This window comes from Lepus europaeus, chromosome 10 (assembly GCF_033115175.1).
Source record: "Lepus europaeus isolate LE1 chromosome 10, mLepTim1.pri, whole genome shotgun sequence".
Classification (NCBI taxonomy): domain Eukaryota; kingdom Metazoa; phylum Chordata; class Mammalia; order Lagomorpha; family Leporidae; genus Lepus; species Lepus europaeus.
This window is the reverse complement of record NC_084836.1, coordinates 102161478-102188656: the sequence shown is the minus strand read 5'-3', so window position 1 is coordinate 102188656 and position 27179 is coordinate 102161478. Positions and strand designations below refer to the sequence as shown.

Here is a 27179-nt window from a genome sequence, read left to right as displayed (position 1 = left end):
CTAGTTCCAGTTGCTTCTTTTCCAGTCCAGCTCTCTGCTGTGGCCCGGGAGGGCAGTGGAGGATGGCCCAAGAGCTTGGGCCCCTGCACCCACATGGGAGACCAGGAAGAAGCACCTGGCTCCTGGCTTCGGATTGGCGCAGCACTGGCCATCACGGCCATTGAGGAGTGAACCAACACAAGGAAGACCTTTCTGTCTCACTGTCTATAACTCTACCTGTCCAAAAAAATAAATAAATAAATAAATAAATAAATAAAAGAAGTGAGGTAGCCAGGACTCAAATGGGGACTTGAATAAAGGATGCATCGCAGGCAGTGGCTTCACCCTCTCTGGCACAAGGCTGGCTTCAAGATAAGTCTTCTTAAAAATTGGGTGAGAATAGAGGACTGGGGGAAGGTAGCCAGTTACATCCTGTGTTGGGAGTACAGTGCCTGGGTTCAAGTCCCAGCTCTACTCCCAATTCCAATTTCCTGCTAATGTACACCCTGGGAGGTAGTGGGTGATAACTCAAGTTCTTAGGCCTCTGCCACCCACCTATCAGACCTGGAATTCCTGGCTCCTGACTTCAGCCTGGCTCAGTCCCAGCCAATGCTGGCATTTGGGAAATAAACCAGTGGATGGGTGCTCTGTCAAACCCAATTCCCATAGCCTTTCTCCATGGAGCCCATTTTAAAGGAAAGCATGATCATCTGGGTGTTCTCATAGGAAAAAGGTCTACTGAAGCTGGTGAGCAGACCAGCCTGCTGAGAATAGCCAGTCATAGTGGGTCTCTATACAGCACTCATAGTTGGAGGCATTTGGCATAGCAGTTAGGAGACCATCTGGGACACCCACATCCCATAAACAGAGTGCCTGGCTGGGTTCAAGTCTTGTTTTCTTTTTCCAATTCCAGCTTCCTGCTGATGTGTCCTGGGAGGCAGTAGGTGATGACCCAAGTTCTTGGATTCCTGACACTCATGTGGGAGACCCAGATTAAGTTCCAGGTCACTTCAGCCTGGCCCAGTCCTGGTAGTTTCAGGAATTTGGAGAGTGAACCAGCAGATGGAAGATCTTTTGCTCCGTTTCAAATAAAAAAAGTTATTCAAATAGAAGCTCTCATGTTTGTCAGTGGCCCCTGCAGATGTCTTCATCTTCAACATAGATACCAAATTCAATGTCACCTGAGTATCTCTTTCTAGTTTTTCTACTCCACAGAACAGGCTGTAACCTGCCACTTAGAATAGCAGCAGGGCAAGTTCAATAGGAGTCACTCACAGAGAAGGCTTCTCTGCAGGTGAGGAAAACCTTCTCACCCAAGACTAACAGAAAAGTGTGCAAATGAGGGACCAAAACAGTTTAATTATAAACCAAGTCTTACATCTTTTAAGGAAAGGCAAATGAACCAATCCCCTGAAGGAACTTTATAAAAGCACCTGGCTCTCCGTGATAGTTGCGGGGTTACCTGAGTATCTGAAAACAGTTCAGGAAAATAAAGGTACTCCAATACAGTAATATACAATCCAGTGCAACTATTCCCTGTTTTTAGTTAATGAAAATATATAACAATATTGTAAATAACTCTAAGAGAAAAGGGCGTGGAGTGGGGGGCTGGAGATACCAATACTACTGAGCAGAAGTCACCCCTAGAGGAGTGAAGAAGGATGGAGTTACAACCAAAACAAAGAAAGGAATACACACTGAGGAAAGGTGTAATTCCACGAGTCACCCTTGATAACATTTCAGATTATTAACCAAATAAATAAAAAGCAGTACAGTGAGCTTGACTGAAATAGTTCATTTAGGATGAGACCTTTGTGGGTAGCTGAGTTATACTTCATTAAAATTTCTGATGAAGCAACTTTGGCATGTCAATCTCTTGATGAAAATCAGCAGCTGAATTTTAAATAGAGTTATTGTAAGTCTTATGAAATTGGATTCTTCTGCACTGGCATGAGGCCATAAAAGACAGCAGAAAATCATTATTATGAGTTACTGGATCAGTTTTAAACCACTCCATTTGATGAAACAAGTGAGGTCCTTCCCTCCTGACCCAGGCTATGGAACGCTATTTTCCCCAAACCCTGAAAAGAGCAGAAAAATAAGGCAATTGCTCATTTACCTTGTTTTTATTTCAATGTAACATGCAGTAAAAAAAATTAACAGGATTTATTAGCATTTACAATGCTTACAAAGAAAAAGGGCTTTTAAAAGCAATTTAGTTCAGATTTAAGAAAAGCTCTAATTAAACACTTACAATAAATCTATTTCCAAATGTTCGGTTTGGACCAAAATTTATGTCTGCTGTCTATTTGCAGAATTTTTATATAACCTCTGATTCTTGGGATATCCAGCCCCCATTTTCCTAACACAGCAGGGAAGACATATACATGTGGCCACTTAAATTAAAGGAAGATATGGAGTAGGGGAGATCCCAGGCTGCAAAAATATATACAAGCATTTACCTTTTCCAGAACTAAACATTTCTTCCATAAAAATATTAAATAGCCAAGCCCTATAGAACTAGGGCCAGGACTACTTCAAATATAGCTATTCTGTATTTTAAAAATATAGGGCAGAAAGCCTTTTGGGTAATATTTATACATTTTCACACAATATTTCTAGGTCCCTAAGTGAATCATGAAGCATTATGTAGAACCAAAAAAAAGGTCTATTCTTTACATTATCTCTTAATTTAATCTCATAAATCTCTAGTAAATATTGCAGGAACTACATTTCACTATGAGAATTCACCTCAATAGGAAATCTTAATAGAAGGCTTAATCTTCATAGCCATATATTATCAAAGTTCAGACTTATATAATGAATGGGTAGTTGGCAGACATTCGTTCTGTAAGACGAAGCAACAGCATTATTTCCCTTACCAAAAAAAAAAAAAAAAAGGCAAAGTCCCTATTTTGAAAACGACTAGGACTTTTAGTATGCCCTACTACTTTTCCTGGGGTATGTAAAATAAAGTGTTGGGGAGAGCCTAATCTTCCTATTTACACTGACAATTTCTGAATCAGGCAACCCTTTCACTCATGTAAGTCTCTGCTTTACGATGGCAGTGTCTTAGAGACAGATACACAAGTTAAAAAATGCTTTTTGTGGTTGTTCTAGTTTATAAACAGGAAGAGCAGTTAGGAATAAAAATAATTCTTCTTTCTATATGGAATGGAAGCCTGCTACTCTCTGCTTATTTTTAGCTTAATGCTGCTTGTTCATGCTCTCACACTGAAACATACCAGCATCTCTGTTACATGAGTTAGAAGGCTGTCCTTAGGGTTCAGCTAGTACAGAGACTGCTGGCTTAAGCTTCATCCCACTGCCAATAAAGTCAAATTTATCATAGCAGCCTTCTTAACTGTTTACGGTAGGCCAAGTTCAAAGAATTAACTATGTAGATGTTCAAAGTGCATTAATCAGTTACTAATGGAGCAGTCTAAAATTAAATAGTCATGGGAAAAAAGGAAAATCTGCTCAATTTTTGTGGGTGAAAAGGATATTACAGATGAGGGATATTAATCCAATACAGTACAATGTAAAGAATGGCAATGGTTACTCCACCATGTGTCAAAGAAATGATAAATCTGAAGACTTCTAATTCATGCAGAGAATATAATTCTTTGGTTACTAGATGTTACCACCTTCTCTTTAGCCAGTACCACAGCACTTCCTCCGAAATGAAAATATAATTTTAGAAGCTGTTTCACTGACCTCTGATTGGACTAGAAAAGTACTCTGGTTACAATTTGAACTCCTTAGCAATAATTAAACATAACTGAAGTTGTTGGATTAAAATAAAATTGTACAATACAAATATCATCAATGATGGTCTTAGATGAATTCAGCTAAATGAATTCCAATTCTAGATTAACTTTTAGAAACAGTGAAGGAACCATGGTATCAATATTGTTTGTAAAGTTTAGTATTTTCAAGGCAATTAAAACAATCAAACTTCCAAATGAGTAGAGGTATGAAGTCATTTGTGGGCTAGGAGCAACTTTTCCCTGAAGTCACACAGACAAAGCTACTCTGCAGAAGAGATGGAAGAGTCTTGCATCACTTCCAGGAATAACATCAAAATGATGCATGGATTCATGCTCCAGAAAGGAAAAACAGTCAGGCCAGGCTGAAAGGAGAGGAAGAGCACAAGCTCTAAGTCTGTTCACATCCCCAGAAACTGGGCCAAGCCTGTGTTTTTAACATATACCTCTTATCAAGAGGCTTAACAGGAAGATCTTGTATATTGCTGTTACTAAGGGACTTCCTGGCTTATCTGCAGAATCTCAAAAATACAAAACCCTACTCCCAAGTGAGACTTTTGACACAAATATAAAATTGTTAAGGAAACAATCTAGTAGAATAAGACAGGGCAGATTTCATTGCTGTTAAATCTCATGTTAAGTAAGGTTTCACAAGTCATTTGCAGATAAGATTTCTGGAAGTGTTGGAGAGAAATCCAGAATCACTGGGAGGCAAATTTACTTATACTCAGCAACTCTCTACAGTCACAGTCCAACTTTACAACAAGATGTGCAACAGAGAAGGAAAAGGACAAGCATTGCAATTAAGTTCTTATCCTTTGGTGGTACAAGTTCTCAGAAGTTACTCTTGCCCGAATCCTTCTGTTTCTTCAATGGCAAACAACAGCTTTTCCTTCAGTTGCTCATAGCTCTTGTAGGGCGGCAGGTCCAGGCGGTTAAAACTTAAAAAAAAAAACCAAAAAACAAAACTGTAAGCTTGAGAAAAGGAAATATACAAAGAATCACACAGGCAGTGTAGTAAAGCAAACACAGATTTTAATTTCACTTATTTTCATTTCAATGGAAGAAAGAGAGAAAGAGGGAGAGATCTTTCATCTAGTAGTTTACTCCCAAAATGCTCACCAGAGTCAGGACTGGGTCAGGCTGACACCAACAGCCCAGAACTCCATCAAGGTCTCTCATATAAGTGTAGGTGTCAGGGACCCAAGTACTTGAGCCATTACCTGCCATCACCATCACACATCCCAGAGAAAGAAACAGAGGAGCCAGGACTTGAACCAGGCCCTCTGATACAGGATGACTTAACCACTGCACCAAATGCCTGCCACACAATACTGATTTTTTTTAATTTTTTTTTTTTTTTTTTTTTTTTACAGGCAGAGTGGATAGCGCATCTCGCTGATCCAAAGCCAGGAGCCAGGTGCTTCTCCTGGTCTCCGTCTCCCATGGGGTGCAAGGCCCAAGCACTTGGGCCATCCTCCACTGCCTTCCCGGGCCATAGCAGAGAGCTGGCCTGGAAGAGGAGCAACCGGGATAGAATCCGGCGCCCCAATCAGGACTTGAACCCGGTGTGCTGGCGCCACAAGGCGGAGGATTAGCTTGTTAAGCCACAGCGCCGGCCTTTATAATTTTTTTTTTTTTTTTTTTGACAATACTGATTTTAAAGTCAGGCAAAACTGGGTTCAAATTCCAGCTCTGTCACCAGGTCTTTAAGCAAGTGCTCCCTAACTTACCAAGTCTCAGTTTCTGGTCTGCTAGAATGAGAGTAACAACAGTTCTCTCTCAGAGTCAAGAAACAAGCACACAGCACAGCACCGGGTGCTCAGCACATACTAAAATACCCTCATTCACTCTAATCTTCATCAGTGATCAGCAGATGTTCTCTGTAAAGGACCAGAGAGTAATTGTGGGCCATAAGGTCTCTTATCAAAAGGTTTAAATTATACCATTTTTCTAATAAAGATATTTATTTATTTATTTATTTGAAAGGCAGAGTTAGAGGCAGAGGCCTAGAGAGAGAGAGAGGTCTTCCATTCTCCGGTTCACTCCCCAGATGGAAGTGGAGTAGTTGGGACTCGAAGCAGTGCCCATGTGGGATGCTGGCACTGCAGACGGTGGCTTTTACTTGCTACACCACAGTGCCAGCCCCTAAATTATACCATTTTAAGAATAGGAAACTATTTTCTGCTCTAATATTCTATTCCCATTGAATTTCTCTGTCCTACTCGTGGCTGTGAGGGGTTTTTTTTGTTTTAAGATTTTATAGTAAAAAAAAAAAAAAGGTTTATTTTATTTGAAAGCAGAGTGACAGAGAGGGAGAAAGTGAGAAAGAGATCTTCCATCTGCTGGTTCACTTCTCAAACGGCCACAACAGCTTGGTCTGGGCCAGGCCAAAGCCAGGAGCCTGGAACTCCATCCAGGTCTCCCATGTGGATGGCTGCTTTCTCAGGCACATCAGAAGGGAGTGGAATGGGAAGAGCAGCGGGGACTTGAGTCAGTGCTCCAGTATGTCACAGAGTCACAGGCAGAGGCGAGACCCGCTGTGCCACAATGCCAGCCCCAGCTGTAAGTTTTTAAAAGGACATCTTGTAATATGGGGGCCTATCAGTATCATAATACATAATGAATCTGTCCCAAAGCCTTGTCCTCATACATTTTTAGGTTTAGAAAAATCTTTGCCATAGGGAAAAAAAATGCTGCCATGAAAAGAAATGTACATCTAGTGTTCGTTCTTGCAAATGGAAACATGCATCCTGACAAAGTAACGAGGCTGGTTTACAGGTGTATCTGAGCTCAGTTGTTTGCAACAGTGTAACTGCAGCACAGCAAAGTCTGTTCCAAGTTGGAAAATAAGCGATTAAAGGTGAGATCAAAATGTTTCTAAGAGGAAAATGCAGGTATTAATTGTATTTCTATACACTAGCAATCAACAATCAAAAAATGAAATTAACAATCCCAGGGGCAGCTGCCTGACAGAGGTGAGGAAGCCACTTGGCTGGTGTTGTACCACAGCAGGTTAAGCTGCCACCTAGGACACTGGTATCCCATATCAAAGCACTGGTTTGAGTTCCAGTTGCTCTGTTTCCCATTGAGCTACATGCTAATGCACCTGGGAAAGCAGGGAGTTTCTAGGCTCCTGGCTTTGGCCTGGCCCAGTCCTGGGGAGTGAATGCAGCCATTTGGGGAGTGAATCTCTACCCCCTGCCTTTCAATCAATTAATTAATTAATTAAAAAGAAGAGCAACAGCTCCTGCTGCTGCTTGGGATGCCTGCATCTCGTATCAGAGTGCCCATGATGGCGGGGGCTGGGGGTGTGTTCCAGCTCTGCTCCTGATTCCAGCTCCCTGCTAATGCACATCCTGAGAGGCAGTGGTGATGGCTCAAGCAGTTGTATCTCTGCCATCCACTGAGAGATCCAGATTGAGTTCCTGGCTCCTGGCTTCAAGCTAATGTAGGAATCTGGGGAGTGAACCAGTGGATCGGAGATCGCTGTCTCTTCCTTTCGAATTAAAAAAAAAAATCCACTTATAATAGCATCAAAAAGAATGCTAAATAAATTTAAGAAAAAAGTGTTAAGACTTACACAATGAAAACTATAAAACATTGTTAAAATAGATGTGAATAAATGGAAAGATATCCACATTCATGGATCAGAAGACTTCGTATTTGTTAGATGACAATATTCTCTTAACTGATCTACCATTTCATACAAAAATCCCAACTGAATCCTATGTAGAGATAGGCAAGTTGATCCTAAAATTCATATGGTATCCAGGGAGTCTAGAATAGTCAGAACAACCTTGAAATAGCTGAGGATGCATACCTCCAAATTTCAAACTTTTGATAAAACTACAGTAATAGAGGCAATGTGCTGCTGCCATTAAAGATAGAGATCAACAGAACTGAAAATTCAGAAATTAAAACCATATTTTATAATCAATTAATTTCAACAACGGTGCTAAGATCATTCAATGGGAGAAAGAATAGTATAGATGATACTGATACTGAGACAACTGGATATCTATAATTACATGTAAAAAATGAATGTGGGGCCAGCATCGTGACATCCTGGGTTAAGCCACTGCCTGTAGCTCCAGCATCACACATGGGCAATGGTTCAAGTCCTGACTACTCCACTTTCGATCCAGCTCCCTTCTAATGAACCTGGGAAAGCAGCATAGGATTACCCAAGTGCTTGGGCCCCTATACCCACATGGCAGACCTGAAAAACTCCAGGTTTGAGGCTTCAGCCTGGCCTAGCCTTGGCAGTTGCGGCCCTTTTTTTTTTTTTTTTTTTTTTAAAGACTGATTTATTTGAAAGACAGAGTTACAGAGAGAGGTAGAGACAGAGGGAAAGAGAGAGAGAGATGTCTTCCAATCGCTGGTTCACTCTCCAAATGGCCACAATGGCCGGAGCTGAGCCAATCCGAAGCCAGAAGCCAAGAGCTTCTTCTGGTTTTACCACATGGGTACAGGGTCCAAGGACTTGGGCCATCCTCCATTGCTTTCCCAGATGCACTAGCAGGGATCTGGATCAGAAGTGGAGCAGCCAGGACTCAAACCAGCACCCATATGGGATGCCAGTGCTGCAGGCTGGGGCTTTAACCGGCTGTGCCACAGCACTGGCCCCAGCTGCAGCCATTTGGGGGAGTGAACCAATGGATGAAAGATCTCTCCTCCGCCCCCGCCAACTCTACCTTTCAAATAAATAAAAAATCCAAAACAAAACAAAAAACAAGACAGAAACCTATCTTATACCATGAACAAAAAAGACAATGGATCAGAGACCTAAATGTTAAGATCGAGGCCAGTGTTGTGCCACAGCAGGTTAAGCTGCTGCTTGCAATGTCAGCATATCATGTTTATCATAGCACTAGTTCAAGTTCTGGCTGTTCCATTCCCAATCTATCTCTCTACTAATGAATCTGAAAAAGTAGCATAGGATGACCCAGGTACTTGGGCCCCTGCCATCCATGTAGGAGATGCAGACAGAATTCTGAGCTCCTGGCTTCAGCCTGGCCCAGCCCTGGCTGTTTCAGTCATTTATGGAGTGAACAAGCAGATGGAAGATCTCTGTCTCTCCCTCTGCCTATTAAATACATAAAATAATTTTTTAAAAAGATTTTATTTATTTGAAGGGCAGAGTTATATATATATATAGAGAGAGAGAGAGAGAAGAGAGAAGTCTTCCATCCACTGGTTCACTCCCCAAATGGTCACTACAGCCAGGGTTGGGCCAGTGTGAAGCCAGGAGCCAGGAGCTTCAACCTGGTCTCCTCCATAGGTGCAGAGGCTCAAAGATTTGGCCATTTTCTGCCACTTTCCTAGGTGCATTAGCAGGGAGCTGGATCGGAAGTGGAGCAACCAAGACTCCAACCAGCGCCCATAAAGGATGCCGGCGTTGCAGGTGGTGGCTTAACCCATCATGCCACAATGCTGGCCCCAGTAATTTTTAAAAAAATAAATGTTAAGATCTAAAATTCTTAGAAGAAAACATAAATCTTTGTGAACTTCAGTTAAGTTATGGTTTCTTTGATATCAAGCATACATGTGACAAAAAAGAGATATATTTAACTTTATCAAAATAACCCACAAAATGCAAAAAAATTTGCAAATTATATTTATATGATAAGGGATCGGTATCTGGAACATATAAAGAACTCTTGCAACACAATGAAAAGATAGAAACAAAACAAACCAAGGAACTCCAAAAACATCAGTGAAGGATAAGAATTTCTCTAAAGATATACAAATAGCCAGTAAGCACATGAAAAGATGCTGAACATCATTCATCATTAGTGAAACACAAAGAAAAAAAACTGTCAGATACTAGTTTAAATCCATTTGAATGGTTATTATCTAAAAACAGAAGGCAATAATGGTGGTTCCCCAAAAACTTAAAATAGAATTATAATATGACCTCTCAATTCTACTTCTAGATAAATGCCCAAAAGAATTAAAAGCAGGGACATGAACAGATACTTACATATCTGTCTTATAATTTATATTTTTTTTATAATTTATATTATTCAATATGGTCAAAAGGTAGAAAGATCTCAAGTTTCTACTGATATGTGGATAAATAAAATGTGGTACATACAACAGAATATTATCTAACTTTGAAGAGGGAGGAAGTTATGATACAGGCTACAACACACACAAACCGTAAAGGCATTATTTTAAGTAAAATAAGTCAATCACAAAACGACAAACAAGCTATGATTCTACACTTAAAAAATACTTAAAGGATTCAAAAATCATAGAAACTCAGTAGAATGATGCCTGCCAGAAACAGAAAGCGTAATAGTGAGGCACACTAATTCAATTTTATAAGATGGAGTTAGAGATGGACAGTGGTGACTGCCTAACAGTGTGAATGTACTTAATGCCAATCTACACACACAAAAATGGTTAAAATTGTGTTCAGCAGTGTGGAACAGCAGTAAACCTGCTGCCTGCAATGCGGGCATCCCTCTGGGTACCAGTTTGTGTCCTGGCTGCTCCATTTCTGAACCAGCTTGCTGCTGATGGCCTGGGAGAAGCAGAAGATGGTACAGTGTTTTGGCCCCTGCCATCCACATGAGAGACCCAGATGAAGCTCCTGGCTGCAGCCTGGCTTAGCCCTGGCTATTGCAGCTATCTGGCGAGGGAACCAGCAGATGGAAGATATCTCTCTCTGCCTCTCCCCATCTCTCTCTGTAACTCTACCATTCAAATAAATGAATAGACTTAAAAAAAAGGTTAAAATGACAAATTTTATGTTATATATATTTTATCCCAATAAAAAGAAAATTAAATACTGGCATATACTACAATGTGGAAAAACTTGAAACATTATGCTATGTGAAAGAAGCCAGACACAAAAGGCTACATACATCTTGTATGATTCCATTTATAGGAAATGTTTGTAATAGAAAAATCTGCAGAGACAGCAAGTAGTTACCAAGAGTGGCAAATGGAGAGTGACTGCTAAATTTATACAGTTCCTTTTTGTGATGAAAAAAATGTTCTGTGGTCTGATGTCATGGCATAGCAGCTAAAGCTGCCACATGTGATGCCAACATCCCATATGAATGCCAGTTCCAGTCATGGCTGTTCTACTTCCAATCCAGCTCCCAGCTAATGTGCCTGGGAAAGCACCAGAAGACAGCCCAAGTAAGTACTTGGGCCCCTTTACCCATGTGGGAGACCTGAAAGAAGCTCCTGGCTCCTGGCTTCAGGCTGGTCTAGTCCTAGCCATTGCAGCCATCTGGGGAGTGAACCAGTGGATGGAAGATCTCTCTCTCTCCCTCTAACCGTACCTTTCAAATAAATAAAATAAATCTTTTAAAAAAATGTTCTATAATTAGTGGTGAAGGTCGCATAACCCTATACATATCTTAAAAACTACTGAATTGCACACTTTAACAGTGTGAGTTTAATGGTATGTGAATTACATATCAAGGAAATTGTTATTTATTAAAGACAACTTGAAGTGGATGTTGTGGTGCAGCACGTTAAGCCACAGCCTGGGACACCAGCACCGCATGTTGTAATGCCAGTTCTGAGTCACAGCTACTTCACCTTCAAACAGCTTCCTGCAATGGGCCTGGAAATCAGCAAATGAAGGCCTAACTACTTGAGACGCTGCCACCCACGTGGCAATTCCTAGCTCCTGGCTTTGCTTTAGCTTTGTGTAGCTCTGGCTATTTGTGGGCATTTGGGGAGTGAACCAATAGATGGAAGATCTCTGTATCACTCTGAGAGAGACAGAGAGAGAGAGAGAGACAGATCTTCTGTTGGTTCACTTTCCAAATTGCTGCAACAGCTAGAGCTGAGCCAGAAGCCGGGAACTGGATCAAAAGTGGAGAAGCTGGGACCATAACTGGCACTCACATGGGATGCTGGCATTGCAAAGAGTGGAATAATCCGCTGTGCACAATGCCAGCCCCTATCACTGCATTTCAACCAAATAAAAAAATCTTTAAAAAAGAATTTTTAGATCTATGTATAAAAATCTAAGGGAAAAGACATTAAACAGTCAAGAGGTGAGAGTGGGGAAAAAAAGGAATATCCATATACAACCACTGTAATATGTCCTAGAAAATAAAGGTCAAATATTATTGACATTAGGTTGAACCCTAACATATTATTGCATTTGAGGTAATAATTAAGGTTGGTTCTGTTTTATATATTTTTAGAGATGTGGTTAATACATTTAAAATGAGAAAATATGGGTGGCCATTGTTACATGGGTTAAGATGTCACTTGAGGGGACCACACTGTGGCGGAGTGGGTAAGGCCAGAGCTGGCAGTGCCGGCATCCCATATGGGCACTGTTCGAGTTCCGGCTGCTCCACATCCAATCCAGCTCTCTGCTATGGCCTGGGAAAGCAGTAGCAGATAGCCCAAGTCCTTGGGCCCCTGCACCCATGTGGTAAACCCAGAAGAAGCAGAAGGAAGATCTTTTTCTCTTTCTTTACCTTTCAAATAAAATAAGAGAGAAAATATTTTTAGGGGCAGGCACTGTGGCTTAGTAGATTAAGCCTCCACACGCAGTGCCAGCATGCCCTAAGGGCACTGGGTTTGTGTCCCAGCTACTCCTCCTGCAATCCAGCTCTCAAAAAAAAAAAAAAAAAAAAAAAAAAAAAAAAAAAAAAGAAGGGGGCCGGCGCCATGGTTCACTAGGCTAATCCTCCGCCTTGCGGCGCTGGCACACCAGGTTCTAGTCCCGGTTGGGGCGCCGGATTCTGTCCCGGTTGCCCCTCTTCCAGGCCAGCTCTCTGCTGTGGCCCGGGAAGGCAGTGGAGGATGGCCCAAGTGCTTGGGCCCTGCACCCCATGGGAGACCAGGAGAAGCACCTGGCTCCTGCCATCGGAGCAGCGCGGTGTGCCGGTCGCAGCGCACCAGCCGCGGCGGCCATTGGAGGGTGAACCAACGGCAAAGGAAGACCTTTCTCTCTGTCTCTCTCTCTCACTGTCCACTCTGCCTGTCAAAAAATAAAAATAAAAAATAAAAATTAAAAAATTAAAAAAAAAAAAAAAAGGATTTCTGGTCACCATATTAGAAAGTAGAGCTCTCAACTTTGTGTTCTTTCAGAGAAAAAAGTAATCAAATATCACATTTTAAAAAAATTCCAGAGGTGGAGAAAGGCACTGGTTTCAAATGAGCAAAACTGATTATTTTGGAATGAAGGAAATAACAAAAATTCAGGGGTAAAAAAAAATACTCTAAAACTAGACTGTGGGGAAAGCAGGTTAAACCAATGCCTGTGATGCTGGCATTCCACAAGAGTGCTGATTCAGTCCTGGCTGCTCCACTTCCAATCCAGCTTCCTGCTAGTGCCCTGGGAAAAGCAGCAAAAGATAGCTCCAGTGTTTGGGTCCCTGCCAACATTGTGAGGCCCAGATGAAGCTCCTGGTTCTTGGCTTCAGCCAGGCCCAGACCTGGCTGTTGCAGCCATTTAGGGAGTAAAATAGCAGACAGAAGATCTCTTTCTGGACCTCTACCTCGCCATCTCTGTAATTCTACCTTTCAAATAAATAAATAAATCTCTCTCTAAAAAACAAAAACAAATAAACACTCCCAAACTGGACTGTAGTAATGAGTATACTCCTCTGTAAATGTACTATATCATAGAATTAAAACAGATAAATTTTATGGTATATACATTATGCCTCAATAAAGTTGGGGCCAGCATTGTGGCGTGTAGCAGGTAAACGTGCTACCTGCAGTGCTGGCATCCCACATGGGCACCACTTCCAGTCCAGCTTTCTGCTGTGGCCTGGGAAAGCAGTAGAAGATGGCACAAGTCTTTGGGCCCTTGCACCCACGTGGGAAAACCTGGAAGAAGCTTCTGGCTCCTGGCTTTGGATAGGCACAGCTCCAGCCATTGTGGCCAGTTGGGAAGTGAACCAGCAGATCTCTCTCTCTCTTTCACCACTCCTTCTCTCTCTGTGTAACTCTGACTTTTCAAATAAATAAATAAATCTTTAAAAAAAAAAAAAAAAGTTGCTAAAAATAATTGTGTGCCAAAGGGAAAATATTTCATTTTGAATTTTTTTAAAGTTTTTTTTTTTTTTTTTTTTTTTTTTAATTTGAAATGTAGAACTAGAGAAGAGGAAGAGAGAGAGAGATTTTCCATTCACTGGTTCACTCCTTAAATGGTTGCCACAGCCAGAGCTCGGCTAGGGCGAAACAGGAACCAGGAGCTTCTTCCAAGTCTCCCACATGGTTGGCAGAGGCCCAAGGACTTCGGCCATCTTCCGCTGCTTCCCCCAGATGCATAAACAAGGAGCTGGATCGAAGTGGGGCAGCCAGGCCTTGTACCAGTGCCCATATGGGATGCTGACATCGCAGGCGGTATATGACAACGTTGGCCCCACTCATTTTGAATTTCTAACACTTTGAACAGCTATAGGAAAACTGTAAAATGCTATTTTTTCCATTGTTTCTGATCTTACTTACCAAGTATGACTTCTGGGCAACCAATTCTCCTTTCCAACTTTTTCAATGCAGAATTTCTGTGGTCCATTGCTCCCTAAAACATAATGAAATAATAAACAGTTCATTAGTCCAGTGGTTCTGAAAATGTAATCCCTACTCCAGCAGCATCAGCATAATCATGGAATCTGTTGGAATCACAAATCCACAGGCCCTACCCCAAAGCCCACAGAGTGAGAAACTTTAGATGGGGAGCTAAGCAAAGTTTCTTTTAAGCTTCCAGGTAGCTGTGATACACAAAAGTCTGAGGACCATTTTGTTAACATATCCCCGAGAGGAACTGAGTATATATGTAGTTATATCTAGAATTCCTTAGCCAGAATGATTAATAGCTCACATAAGTCTAAAAAGCTTAATTTTAGTTGTTTTAAATAGAGAAATTACAATCTACTGCTTTATAAAACTTGATTTAAGTACAAAAATTTTGAAACTTTATTAAATGTAAATATCCTAGTGAATCCAATATTAACAATGTTTGCACTTAGAGATCCTGTAGCAAATACATACCTACACTAATACCCACACCTACATACCAATTCTCTTGCCTCTCATTTATCTTCTGCTGAAGATAGCTATAAATGGGGATCATATAGCACTGATTTTATTTTTTAAAAGATTTATTTACGAAAGGCAGAGTTACAGAGAGAGAGAAGGAGAGAAAGATCTTCCACCAGCTGGTTCACTTCTCAAATAGCCAAAACAGCTGGAACTGGGCTGCTCTGAAACTAGAAGCCAGGAGCTTCTACCGGGTCTCCCATGTGGGTGTAGGGGTCCAAGCACATGAGCTATCTTCTGCTGCTTTTCCCAAGGACATTAGCAGGCAGCTGGATTGGAAGTGGAGAAGCCAGGACTCAAACCAGCACCCATATGGGATGCCGGCACTGCAGGCAGCGGCTTTACCCATTACACCATAGCTTCGGCCCCAGAACTGGTTTTCTAAAAGGTCACTACTACTCCCTAGAAATATTTACTTCTGGTCATAATGATTGGAACTAGCCATATATTCTAAATGTTCTGCAATATAGGAGACCATCATGCACAAGGAATTTTCACATGTCCCACCTGACTAAACCTAGTATAAACACAAATTGGTAAGATAATTGTATTTAATAACAGATTGTTGAGAGTAGTTACATAAAAAAAAAGTTAAGTGACATGGAAAATGATCATTATTTTAAAAGGACAGTTAAAATTATCATGCTGGGATCAGCTTTGTGGTGCTCTGGGTTAAGCTGCTGCCTGCAAGACCAGCATCTCATACTGGAGCACAGGTTCAAGTCCTGGCTGCTCTACTTCCAGTCCAGCCCCCTGCTAATGGTCCAAATATCTGGGCCATTGCAAGGCATGTGGAAGATCTAGATGTATCTCTGGGCTTCTGGCTTCGACCTAGCCCAGCCCCAGCCATTGTAGCCATTTGAGAAGTGAACCAGTGGCATGCTCCAGAAATTAAAAGATGTTGAAGATAGGGCTCTATATCTCAAAGGGCTCCTAGACTGATTGGGAAGAGTGGTTCTGAACACAACAGGGAAAGTACAAATCACTACCGCACATTCTTATTAATAACAACCAATAGTACTTGGCTCATAGGAGTCACTAAACTGTTTACCAAATGACTAACTGAATGAATAAACAGACATACACACAGAAGAGTGCCATCCTACTGAGTTTAACTGTGGCATCTAGCCTGAGGGTCAAAGTTTGCTTCTTTTTTAAAATTTATTTATTTGAAAGGCAAGGGTTACAGAGAGGGAGAGAGAGAGGGTGAGGGAGGGAGAGAGAAGGGGAGGGAGAGAGAAAGGGAAGGAAGGAGGGAGGGAGGGAGAGAGGGAGGGAGGGAGAAAGAGAAGGATCATTCCTTCTCTTCCACCTGCTGGTTCACTTCCCAAATGGCCACACAGCTTGGGCTGGGCCAGGCTAAAGGCAGGAGCCGGGAACTCTAATTGAGTCTCCCACATAGGTGCAGGGCCCCATCTTCTGCTGTCTCTCCAGGCGCAATAGCAGGGAGCTGGACTAGAAGTGGAACAGCCAGAACTTGAAGTGGGATGTCAGCACTTAACCTGCTGCATCCCGAGAACCAAAAATTTCTACAGAGTGATTTAGAAGTTTACACAAACACAAGGTAACTTGTCTTTGTTACTTCTTTAAGCTGTAGATACATTTATCTAATGGCAGTGTGACAACAATTTTGGATAGGAAAAATGACTTTCCTACATACCCATGAGGTCAGCAAATCCTCCTACTGGCAATCGGCAGGTTCCAGTAACAAACTGCAGAAGTCTCATTCTCTTCTCATTATCTATTTCTTTAACAAACTGTTAAAAGCACATTTAAAGAGACACATAGGTCATATGTTACATTGAGCACTCTAAGAAATAAAAATGATCAAGTCTTAAAGGAAACCCTGGTGTCAGCTGTACTAGATAATGACTTCTGGATGAAGCTGGCATTTCCATGTTTGTCAAAGCCAAACTAACTTACTTCTATATAGATTCTAGAACCACACCTTTAAAGGGAGAAAAAGGACTTGGGCCCCACAGCTTGCTACTCATGTACTTTCAAGATAAGCTCTTCTAGGGTAGCCCCACGCTGCTAAATCTGCCTGTCTAAAAGGGACATTCAGGCATAAGATGCAAGGCGTGGTTCATTACAGATTGTTTTATGAACAAATGAAATAAAACTCACAGAATTCTGATATAGATATATCCCAATAATATCACAATGCTCTTTAGGTTGTGGTATAGCTAGACCAGAATTACATGGGTTTTCTCTACTACAATTCTAACTCAAAACATTAGGCTTTAGGAGGATGTCTGTAGCCTATAGCACAATTATTCTGGTACTTTATTTGTTTGAGAGACAGAGAAACAGAGAGCCAGTTTCTATTGCTGATTCACTCCCCAGATGCCTACAACAGCTAAGACTGAGCCAGGTCTAAGGCTAGGTCCAAGGTGCTGGAACTGAATCCAGGCCTTCCATGTGGTTGGCAGAAACCAACTACTTGCCATTACCACTGCTTCCCAGGGTCCGCAGTAGCAGGAAGCTGGAGTCAGGCCAAGACCAAATGTGGGACACAGATGTCAACACTGTTAGGCTAAAAGCCCAGCTTGGTACAGCCAAGTGTATTTTGTGAGCGATAATTTTTCACCTATTGTGCTCCCAAGTGGGTGCAAGGGCCCAAGCACTTGGGCCATCTTCTACTGCTTTCCCAGGCCATAGCAGAGAGCTGGATAGGAAGAGCAGCTGGGTCTCGAACCCACGCCCATATGGGATGCTGGCACTGCAGGCTGCGGCTTTACCCACTACGCCACAGTGCCAGCCCTGTGTGCAGGTAAATCTCAACATCTGGAATTATTTTACACTCTGGGCAAATGTACAAGTTTGTGTTTATTTGGTAAAAGTATTAAAAGAATGCTATAAAAATCTGTAATTTTTTTTTTTTTTTTTGACAGACACCGCGCTGATCCAATGGCAGGAGCCAGGTGCTTCTCCTGGTCTCCCATGGGGTGCAGGGCCCAAGCACTTGGGCCATCCTCCACTGCCTTCCCGGGCCACAGCAGAGAGCTGGCCTGGAAGAGGGGCAACCGAGACAGAATCCGGTGCCCCGACTGGGACTAGAACCCGGTGTGCCGGTGCCGCAAGGCGGAGGATTAGCCTGTTGAGCCGCGGTGCCAGCTGTAATTATTATAATGCACACACTGGTATTCATTTTGGTGACTCATTTCCATATGTGATAAGCCAATTTTTAAAAATTCTGTTTGTATACCACGAGAAATAGTTTTGAGACAAACCTGCCAGAACCACATGATCTGTTTGCTTGTCCGAGTGTAATGCCGGTAAATGGCATGTCTTTGCCAGTCATTCAAATCAATCTCTTGCATTCCACATAAAAGGACCTTCAGAGATGAAAAAGATAAAAGTTTCATTAGGTGACTGTACAAAAAAAAATGTTAGACATAGATTTAAAAAAAGACTAACATCACACACAACTTTAATAAATATATTAAATCAGCATGCTTCAGCTAATAAACTGTACATTAAAAATTTTATCTAGGAGCAGGCATCTGTCACAGCAGTTAAGACAGCATTTAGGACACTTGTGTGTATTGTAGTGCCTAGTATAAGTCTGTGTCTTTTTTTAAAATTTATTTAAAAAGCAGAGGTACAGAGAGGAGAGGGGGGGAAAGAGAGAGAAAGAGAGAAAGGCTCCTATTACTCCTGTAATGACTGCAATGGCAGGAGCCAGGAGCTTCTTCCAGGTCTCCCATGCGGGTACAGGGGCCCAAGGACCTCAGGCCATTTTCTACTGGTTTCCCAGGCTATAGCAGAGAGCTGAAGCAGAAGTGGAGCAGCTGGGACTTGAACCAGCGCCCAAATGGGATACTGGAACTGCAGGCAGCAGCTTTACCCGCTATGCCACAGTGCTGGCCCCTAAGTCTGAGGATTTTCCTTCTGATCCAGCTTCCTGCTAATGTGCATCCTGAGAGGCAGCAGGCTGATGGCTAAAGTGGTCCCTACCACCCATGTGGGACACTCAAAGGAATTTCTGGGCTCTCAGCTTTGGTCTGTCCAAATCCACCTATTGTGAGCATTTAGGGAGTGAGCCAGGGAAATAAAGATCTCTGTCTTTCCACCTTTCAAATAAAAAGGAGAAAACAACTGTATCTACATTAGTCATGAAAATGAGTTTCCATGTATGGTGTCATATGCAGGGAAAGAAGTCACACAACTGTAAAAGAAAAGCCCTCACAGTAATATTTTTTGGTGGGGTTGATGCTCTTATCTTTGGAGAAATAATAGTTTTCTTTAACCACTGGGAAATTTCAAAACATCTTGTCAGCATAAAAAAATACCATTGCCATGTAAAAGGTGGAAAAGTGATACCTTAAGATACCTGAAAAGTTTATCAGCATTGATTTGGGAGAACAAAGAAACTCATTACCTCTAATTCCTTTGCATCAAAGTATTGCAAATACTGCTGGGGAAGAATTTCATTAAAGCCCTCAAAGAAAGCTTGTGTCTGTTCTTCAACACCTCGAGACAACCTCCATTCAGCTACCATTCTGGTAAAGAAATATAAAAAAAGCTATCAGAAAGCTTATAGATCTAAAGCTTTACATTCTGAAAATTAAAATAAAAACCTTAAATGTGTACTATGAAAAGCTTCAAATATATGTTAAAGTAGAGTATAATGAACACCTCTGTACATGTGTCTAATTCTATCACAATGCTATCCTTATTTCATCTATGCTCCTACTCATTCCTTAGATGTAATTTAATTTTTAAAAAGTTTTTATTTATTTATTTGGAAGTCAGAATTACAAAGAGAGAGAAGGAAAGGCAGAGAGAGAGAGGTCTTCCATCCAATGGTTCACTCCAAAATTGGCCGCGATGGCTGGAGCTGTGACAATCCAAAGCCAGGAGCCTGGAGATTCTTCTAGGTCTCCCATGAGTGCAGGGGCCAAGGACTTGGGCCATCCTCTACTGCTTTCCCAGGCCACAGCAGAGAGCTGGATCAGAGGTAGAGCAGCCAAGAGTCGAACCCACGCCCCATGGGATGTTGGCACTGCAGGCGGCAGCTTCACCAGCTGTACCACAGAGCCGGCACCAATATAACTTCAATATTTTAGTATAGGTCTCTATAAGCTGAGGTTAATCTCTAAAAACACAATCACACCATAAAATGCACCAAAACAGGGGCTGGCGCCATGGTGCAGTAGGTTAATCCTCTGCCTACAGCACCGGCATCCCATATGGGCGCTGGTTCTAGTCCTGGCAGCTCCTCTTCCAGTCCAGCTCTCTGCTATGGCCTGGGAAAGCAGCGGAAGATGGCCCAAGTTCTTGGACCCCTGCACTCACATGGGAGACTGGGAAGAAGCACTTGACTTCTGGCTTCAGATCTGTGCAGCTCCAGCCATTGCGGCCATTTGGGGAGTGAACCATCGGACAGAAGACTTTTCTGTCTCTCCCTCTCAATGTCTGTAACTGTACCTCTCAACTAAATAAAATCTTAAAAAAAAAAAAATGCACCGGAACAATGAACAATAATTCCTTAATATCAGATAATCAGTTCTCAAGTTCTAATTCTATTTTTAGAATTTATTATTTGAATCAGACTCTAAAACAAGTTTATACATCGACAGTCTTATACTTTTGATTTTTCTTCCTCATAATTTGCTTTAATAAAAGTATTTTTACAGAAAGTTCTGTACAAAATATTCTAATTTCATCCTTGCCTTTCTTCCAACCTTCATCTACATCTATGTATCTTAATAGACTTAAAATCACACAAATGTATAAACTGACATTTTCCATCTTATAGACTATTTACTTTTTTTTTTTTTGGACAGGCAGAGTCAGAGAGAGAGAGAGAGAGACAGAGAGAGAGAAAGGTCTTCCTTTTGCATTGGTTCACTCCTCAAATAGCCACTAAGGACAGCATCCTGTGGCCGATGCGCTGCGCCAATCCGAAGCCAGGAGCTAGGTGCTTCCTCCTGGTCTCCCATGCGGGTGCAGGGCCCAAGCACTTGGGCCATCCTCCACTGCCTTCCCAGGCCACAGCAGAGCTGGACTAGAAGAGCAACCGGGACAGAATCTGGCGCCCCAACTGGGAGTAGAACCCGGGGTGCCTGCGCTGCAGGCGGAGGATTAGCCAAGTGAGCCGCGGCGCCGGCCTACTTATTTTTTTTTAAGGTTTATTTTATTTGACCATAATGTCCAGAGCTGAGCTGATCTGAAGCCAGGAGCTAGGAGAGCTTCATCTGGGTCTCCCACGAGGGCGCAGGGGCCCAAGGACTTGAGCCATCTTCTACTGCTTTCCCAGGCCACAGCAGAGAGCTGGATTGTACTTGAACTGGTGCCCATAAGGGATGCCGGCACTGCAGACCGGGGCTTTAACCTGCTGCGCCACAGCGCTGGCCCCCAGACTACTTACTTTTAAAAAATTCTCAATGAGGAGCCAGCATTGTGACATAGCAGTAAAGCCACCATCTGTAGTTCTGGCATCCCATATAGGTGTCAGTTCAAGTCCCAGCTGCTCCACTTAAGATTCAGCTCTCTGCTTTGGCCTGGGAAAGCAATGGAAGATGGCTCAAGTGCTTGGGCCCCTGCACCCAAGCCAGAAGGAGCTCTAGGCTTTTGATCAGCTTAGCTATGATCATTACAGCCATTTGGGGAGTGAACCAGTGGATAGAAGACCTCTCTATCTTTTTCTGTAACTCTTTTCGAATAAACACATCTTTAAAAAAATTCTTAATGAGCAACAAGTGTGTATTTTAAGCATTTGTTTCTCTGACAACAACTTATAATGACTTTTAGAGTTCTAAGGTTTATTTAGAATTGAAATTTTGTAAAATGCAATTTAGGTAGTAATGGACTAATCTTCCTGGCAATTATAATAAATGCTGGGTATACTATAAAACACAAATGTTTGAAAGCATCATCAAGAAATGGAAAGCAGGCCCCAACTGGTGGGGATGAGATTCCCAAAAGGAAGATATTAGCATCCTAGAACAAGCAGATCCACACTTAACAAGTTTTTTTCCCCAGATGTCATGTTCTGATTGACAGAGAATAGAGCTCAACGAGAAAGCAATAGTTTTACTGGGTTGAAGACAAATGGGCGTTTGAACCTGCCAAACATCTAGGGGAAAATTCCAAAAAGAAGGAAGACAAAGACTGAGCTCCCAAATCTGCACAACAAATTCAAATTCTTAGCTGACTCCTAAATGCATATGACATAGGCTGATGAGACACCAAAAAATCCTGTCGACAGCAACAAATGGAGTATCAAAGGCTTAGGTAGAAATTTTAAGTTACCTTATCTTGAAGAGATAACAATTTAAGAGTTTACACCTCAGAAATGTAGAGGGCCTCGGTAAATACCTTGTACTTTCCATTGAAAGGAGTATATGCTAGGAATAAGGGTTACATTTTACAACTGAAAGCAAAGAAAGAGAAGACTGCTCGAGCAAGTTTCCACAGGATCAAAGTGATCTGTCCTTATTTCAGCTACCTGTCAGAACAAACTCAATTCTCTTTATGGAAAGGAAAAAGAACCCAGAGTTCCTACCATGTATTATCCACAATAAAAAAAAAAAAAAAAAAAATCACTACACATACAGCAGCAGTAAAACATGACCCATAACCACAAGAAAAAGTCTACAGAATAAGACATACAGATGGCCCAACGTTGAATGTTGAAGTTACCAAAGCCTTTAAAACATCTACTTGAAAAGTAGTAAAGACCTCTTTCAGGCCCTCAGTTCCAAGATGACAAAGAAAGGAGGAACAATGCACAGCCTATTTGCTGCACTAACTGTGCTCCATGCATGCTGATGGATGAGACCTTTAAGAAGTTCATCTGGGGAAACAACAGAAGATGGCTCAAGTGCTTGGGCCCCTGTACCCATGAGGGAGACCTAGAAGAAGTTCTTGGCTCCTGGTTTCAGTTAGGCCCAACCCTGGTCATTGTGGCCATTTAGGGAGTGAACCAGTGGATGGGGATCTGTCTTTCCCTCCCCCTCTCTACCTTGGCCTTTCAATAAAATAAAATAAATCCTTAAAAAAAAAAAAAAAAAGTTTGTCATTCAAAACATAATGGAGGACAGAGTTGTCAGAGCCATCTCTGAATTGTTTTTGATACCTATATGCCTCCCAAGCTGTATGTGAAGCTACATTAGTGTGTGAGTTGTGCCATTCACAGCAAGATGGTCAGAAATTGATCTCATGAAGCCTGCAAAGGCCAGACGCCACCACCCCGATTTAGACAGGCAGGTGCTGCCTCACAGCCTCCAAAGCCCATGTAGGATGCATAGTCTTTAAGGGCTGAAGAAAAAGTATTCTCTGTAAAAATAAAGTGGAAATGGAGCAGGCATTTGACCTAGCTGTTACAACACTGTTTAGCATATCCTCATCCAATATTGAAGTATTTGGGTTTGGGTAGCAAGTCTGCTCTGGATCCCAGCATTTCTGCTAATGTGCTCCCTGGGAGGTAGCATGTGATGGCTCAAGTAGTTGGGTTCTTGCCACCAAAGAGGGGACCTGGATTGAGATCTAGGTTCCTGGCTTTGGGCATTTGGGGAGTGAATCAGCAGAGGGGAATTCTGTTGCTCTGTCTTAATAAGTAAAAATTAAAATACAAAGTTTCAAAGCAAAATGAATCTGTGGGAAGAAGTGAAACGGTGATATTTCAAAATTTATTTTTATTTTTTTGACAGGCAGAGTGGACAGTGAAAGAGAGACAGAGAGAAAGGTTTTCCTTTTTGCCGTTGGTTCACCCTCCAATGGCCGCCACGGCCGGCGTGCTGTGCCAGGTGCTTCTCCTGGTCTCCCATGGAGGTGCAGGGCCCAAGCACTTGGGCCATCCTCCACTGTACTCCCGGGCCATAGCAGAGAGCTGGGCTGGAACAGGGGCAACCGGGACAGAATCCGGCGCGCTGGCGCTGCTAGGCAGAGGATTAGCCTATTAAGCCATGGTGCCAGCCCAAAATTTATTGAGGAGCAGGTGTTTAGCCAAGCACTTAAGAAGCAGGTTAAGTAAGATGCCTGTACCACATACTGAGGTGGCCCAGTTTGAAGCTTGGCTTTATCTCCTGACTCTAGCTTCCTTCTAATACAGACTCAGGGAGGGAGCCGTGATGGTTCAAGTAATTGGGCTCCTATTACCCACGTGAGAGACCTGGATTATTGTTACTGCTTTAGCCCCACATATGGGGCATGACCCAGCCGAATGGAGCTCAGTGTGCCTATCAAATAAATAATAAACTTTAAAATGTTTCTTAATTACTTACAGCAATAATATGGTATTATGAGATATTTATAACATGTAGAAATAAAATATGACAACAACATTACAAAGGGCTGAATGAGGTAAGTGGAATCATGAGCTTTCTATAATTGTACTGTAGCAAGATACAAGAGTATTAATTTTAGATAAATAGGGATAAGTTAAAGATGCATATTACTATAACCATTGGATTTGCCACTAAAAAAGTAAAAAAAGTAAAAAAAAAAGTATAATCAATGAAAAGATGCAAACAGTAAAAACTGTTTTATTAAGTCAAAGAAGGCAGGAAAGGAGGGACATGTAGCAGCTTAGGAAAATGAAAAACAAGCCGGGGATGGTGTAGAAGATTAAGCTTCCGCCTGCAGCGCTGGCTGCTCCACTTCTGATCCAGTTCCCTGTTACCACTTCTGATCCAGTTCCCTGTTAATGTGCCTGGGAAAAGCAGAGGAAGATGGCCCAAGTACTTGGGTCCCTGCATCCACATGAGAGACCTAAAAGAAGCTCCTGGCTTCAGCCTGGCCGGTCCTGGCTGTTGTAGCCATCTGGGAAGTGAACCAGCAGATGGAAGATTCTTCTCCTCCATGCCCCTCCATCACCTTCTCTTTCTGTATCTCTGCCTTTCAAATAAATAACTTACTTATTTATTTATTTATTATTTATTTGACAGATAAAGTTAGACAGTGAGAGACTCAGAGAGAAAGGTCTTCCATCCACTGGTTCACCCCAGATTACTTTAAAAATTTTTTTATTTTTATTTTATTTTTTTGACAGGCAGAGTGGATAGTGAGAGAGAGACAGAGAGAAAGGTCTTCCTTTGCTGTTGGTTCACCCCCCAAAGGCTGCCGCAGCCGCCGCACTGCGCTGATCCGAAGCCAGGAGCCAGGTGCTTCTCCTGCTCTCCCACACGGGTGCAGGGCCCAAGGACTTGGGCCATCCTCCACTGCACTCCTGGGCCATAGCAGAAAGCTGGCCTGGAAGAGGGGCAACCGGGACAGAATCCGGCACCCTGACCGGGACCAGAACCCAGTGTGCTGGCGCTGCAAGCAGATTACCTTTTTTAAAAAATGAAAAATAGTTGGCCGGCACCGCGGCTCACTTGGCTAATCCTCTGCCTGCGGCACCAGATTCTGTCTCGGTTGCTCCTCTTCCAGTCCAGCTCTCAGCTGTGGCCTGGGAAGGCAGTGGAAGATGGCCCAAGACCTTGGGCCCTGTACCCGCATGGGAGACCAGGAGGAAGCACCTGGCTTCTGGCTTTGGATCGGCACAGTGCGCCGGCCGTAGTGGCCATTTGGGGGGTGAACCAATGCAAAAGGAAGACTTTTCTCTCTCTCTCTCTCTCTAACTCTGCCTGTCCAAAAAAAAAAAAAAAAGGTGAGATTTGTGAATAGCAAAAAACAAGTATCAGTGGTCGAAGGCCAAACATATTAGAAGTAACACTAAATATAAACATACTGAACACTCCAAGTATAAAACAGAGATTATCAAGCTGAATGAAAATAGTAAGACCTAAGATTATGCTGCTTAGAAGAAAACATATTTAAATCCAAACTCATAGGCAAAAAGTAAAAAGGTAGAGGAAAATGTACCATGCATATAATAATCACAAGAAAGCTGGAGTGGAGATATTTAAAAAATAGATTTTAGGAAAAGGAATATGAACAGAAAGAATGAGGAGTCAATTCATCAAATACATGTAAGGATGTACTAGCAAAAGCTTTAAAACACAGAAAAAATGATGTGCCTAAAAGAAGAAACATAATTTATAGTTAAGAATTCAACATTCCTCATTTACTTGATGGAAGAAGTAGACAAAAAGTAAGGATATAGAAGACCTTTATATTACTATCATTTAATGTGACTCGACATTTATAAAATATTAATCTAACAATGACAGTACATACATTCAAGTATACAAGACAGACCATACGTTGGTTTATAACACAAACTTTAGGGACTGGCATTGTGGCGCAGCAGGTTAACGCCCTGGCCTGAAGTGCTGGTATCCCTTATGGGTGCTGGTACGAGACCCGGATGCTCCACTTCCAATCCAGCTCTCTGCTGTGGCTTGGGGAAGTAGAATAAGATGGAATAAGAATAAGGAGCTTCTGGAAGAAGCTCCTGGCTCCAAATCAGCACAGCTCCAACTGTTGTGGCCAATTTGGGAGTGAACCAGCAGATGGAAGACCTACCTACCTTTCTCTGTGTAACTCTGACTTGCAAATAATAATAAAAAATGTTTTAAAAAAAGTAACAAACTTCAAAATGTTTAACAAGAGGGCTGATATTGCGGCACAGCCAAGTTAAGTTGCTGCCTGTAACGCCAACATCCCATACAGGTATCCGTTCAAGAATCCCGGCTGCTCTACTTCCAATTAGGCTCCCTGCTTAAAGGCCTGAGAAGACAGGGGTGGATGGTCACCTGCCACCCATGTGGGAGACCAGGAAGAAACCCCTAGTTTCTAGTTTCAGTCTGACTCAGCCCTGGCCATTATAACCATCTGGGGACAGAGACAACAGATGGAAGACCTTTCTCTCTCTGTTAACTCTGCCTTCCTTTTTTTTTTTTTTTTTACAGATTTATTTATTTATTTATTGAAAGGCAAAGTTACAGAGAGAGAGAAGAGGAGAGGGAGTCATAGATATTTTCCATTGGCTTGTTGACTCCGCAGATGGCTGGGCCAGGACGAAGCCAGGAGCTTCTTCTGGCCTCCCACGTGGGTGCAAGGGGCCCAAGTACCTGGATCATCTGCTGCTGCTTTACCCAGAAGTAGAGCAGCCAGAACACGTGGAATGTCACACCAGTCCTACTTTGCCTTTCAAATAAATAAACTGGCCGGCGCCGCAGCTCACTAGGCTAATCCTCCGCCTTGCAGCACCGGCACACCGGGTTCTAGTCCTGGTCAGGGCACCGATCCTGTCCCGGTTGCCCCTCTTCCAGGCCAGCTCTCTGCTGTGGCCAGGGAGTGCAGTGGAGGATGGCCCCAGTGCTTGGGCCCTGTACCCCATGGGAGACCAGGAGAAGCACCTGGCTCCTGCCATCAGAACAGCGTGGTGCGCTGGTCGCAGCGCGCCTACCGCGGCGGCCATTGGAGGGTGAACCAACAGCAAAAGGAAGACCTTTCTCTCTGTCTCTCTCTCTCTCACTGTCCACTCTGCCTGTCAGGAAA

At 42.5% G+C, this 27179-nt stretch overlaps 1 protein-coding gene across 3 annotated transcripts in view; it reads right to left on the bottom strand.

Annotated features, from left to right (window-relative positions):
- Positions 1-1313: 1313 nt before the first annotated feature.
- The window catches only part of ITCH (itchy E3 ubiquitin protein ligase), a 117340-nt gene continuing 91474 nt past the window's right edge, over positions 1314-27179 (bottom strand). For all 3 annotated transcript variants that reach the window (XM_062204060.1, XM_062204058.1, XM_062204059.1), the window contains 5 exons: positions 19168-19288; positions 18017-18121; positions 16444-16540; positions 14193-14265; positions 1314-4687 (listed from right to left, as the gene is read on the bottom strand). In XM_062204060.1, coding sequence (XP_062060044.1) covers positions 4588-4687; positions 14193-14265; positions 16444-16540; positions 18017-18121; positions 19168-19288 — 496 coding nt within the window. In that variant the 3' untranslated portion in view covers positions 1314-4587. The remainder of the gene's footprint in view (positions 4688-14192; positions 14266-16443; positions 16541-18016; positions 18122-19167; positions 19289-27179) is intronic.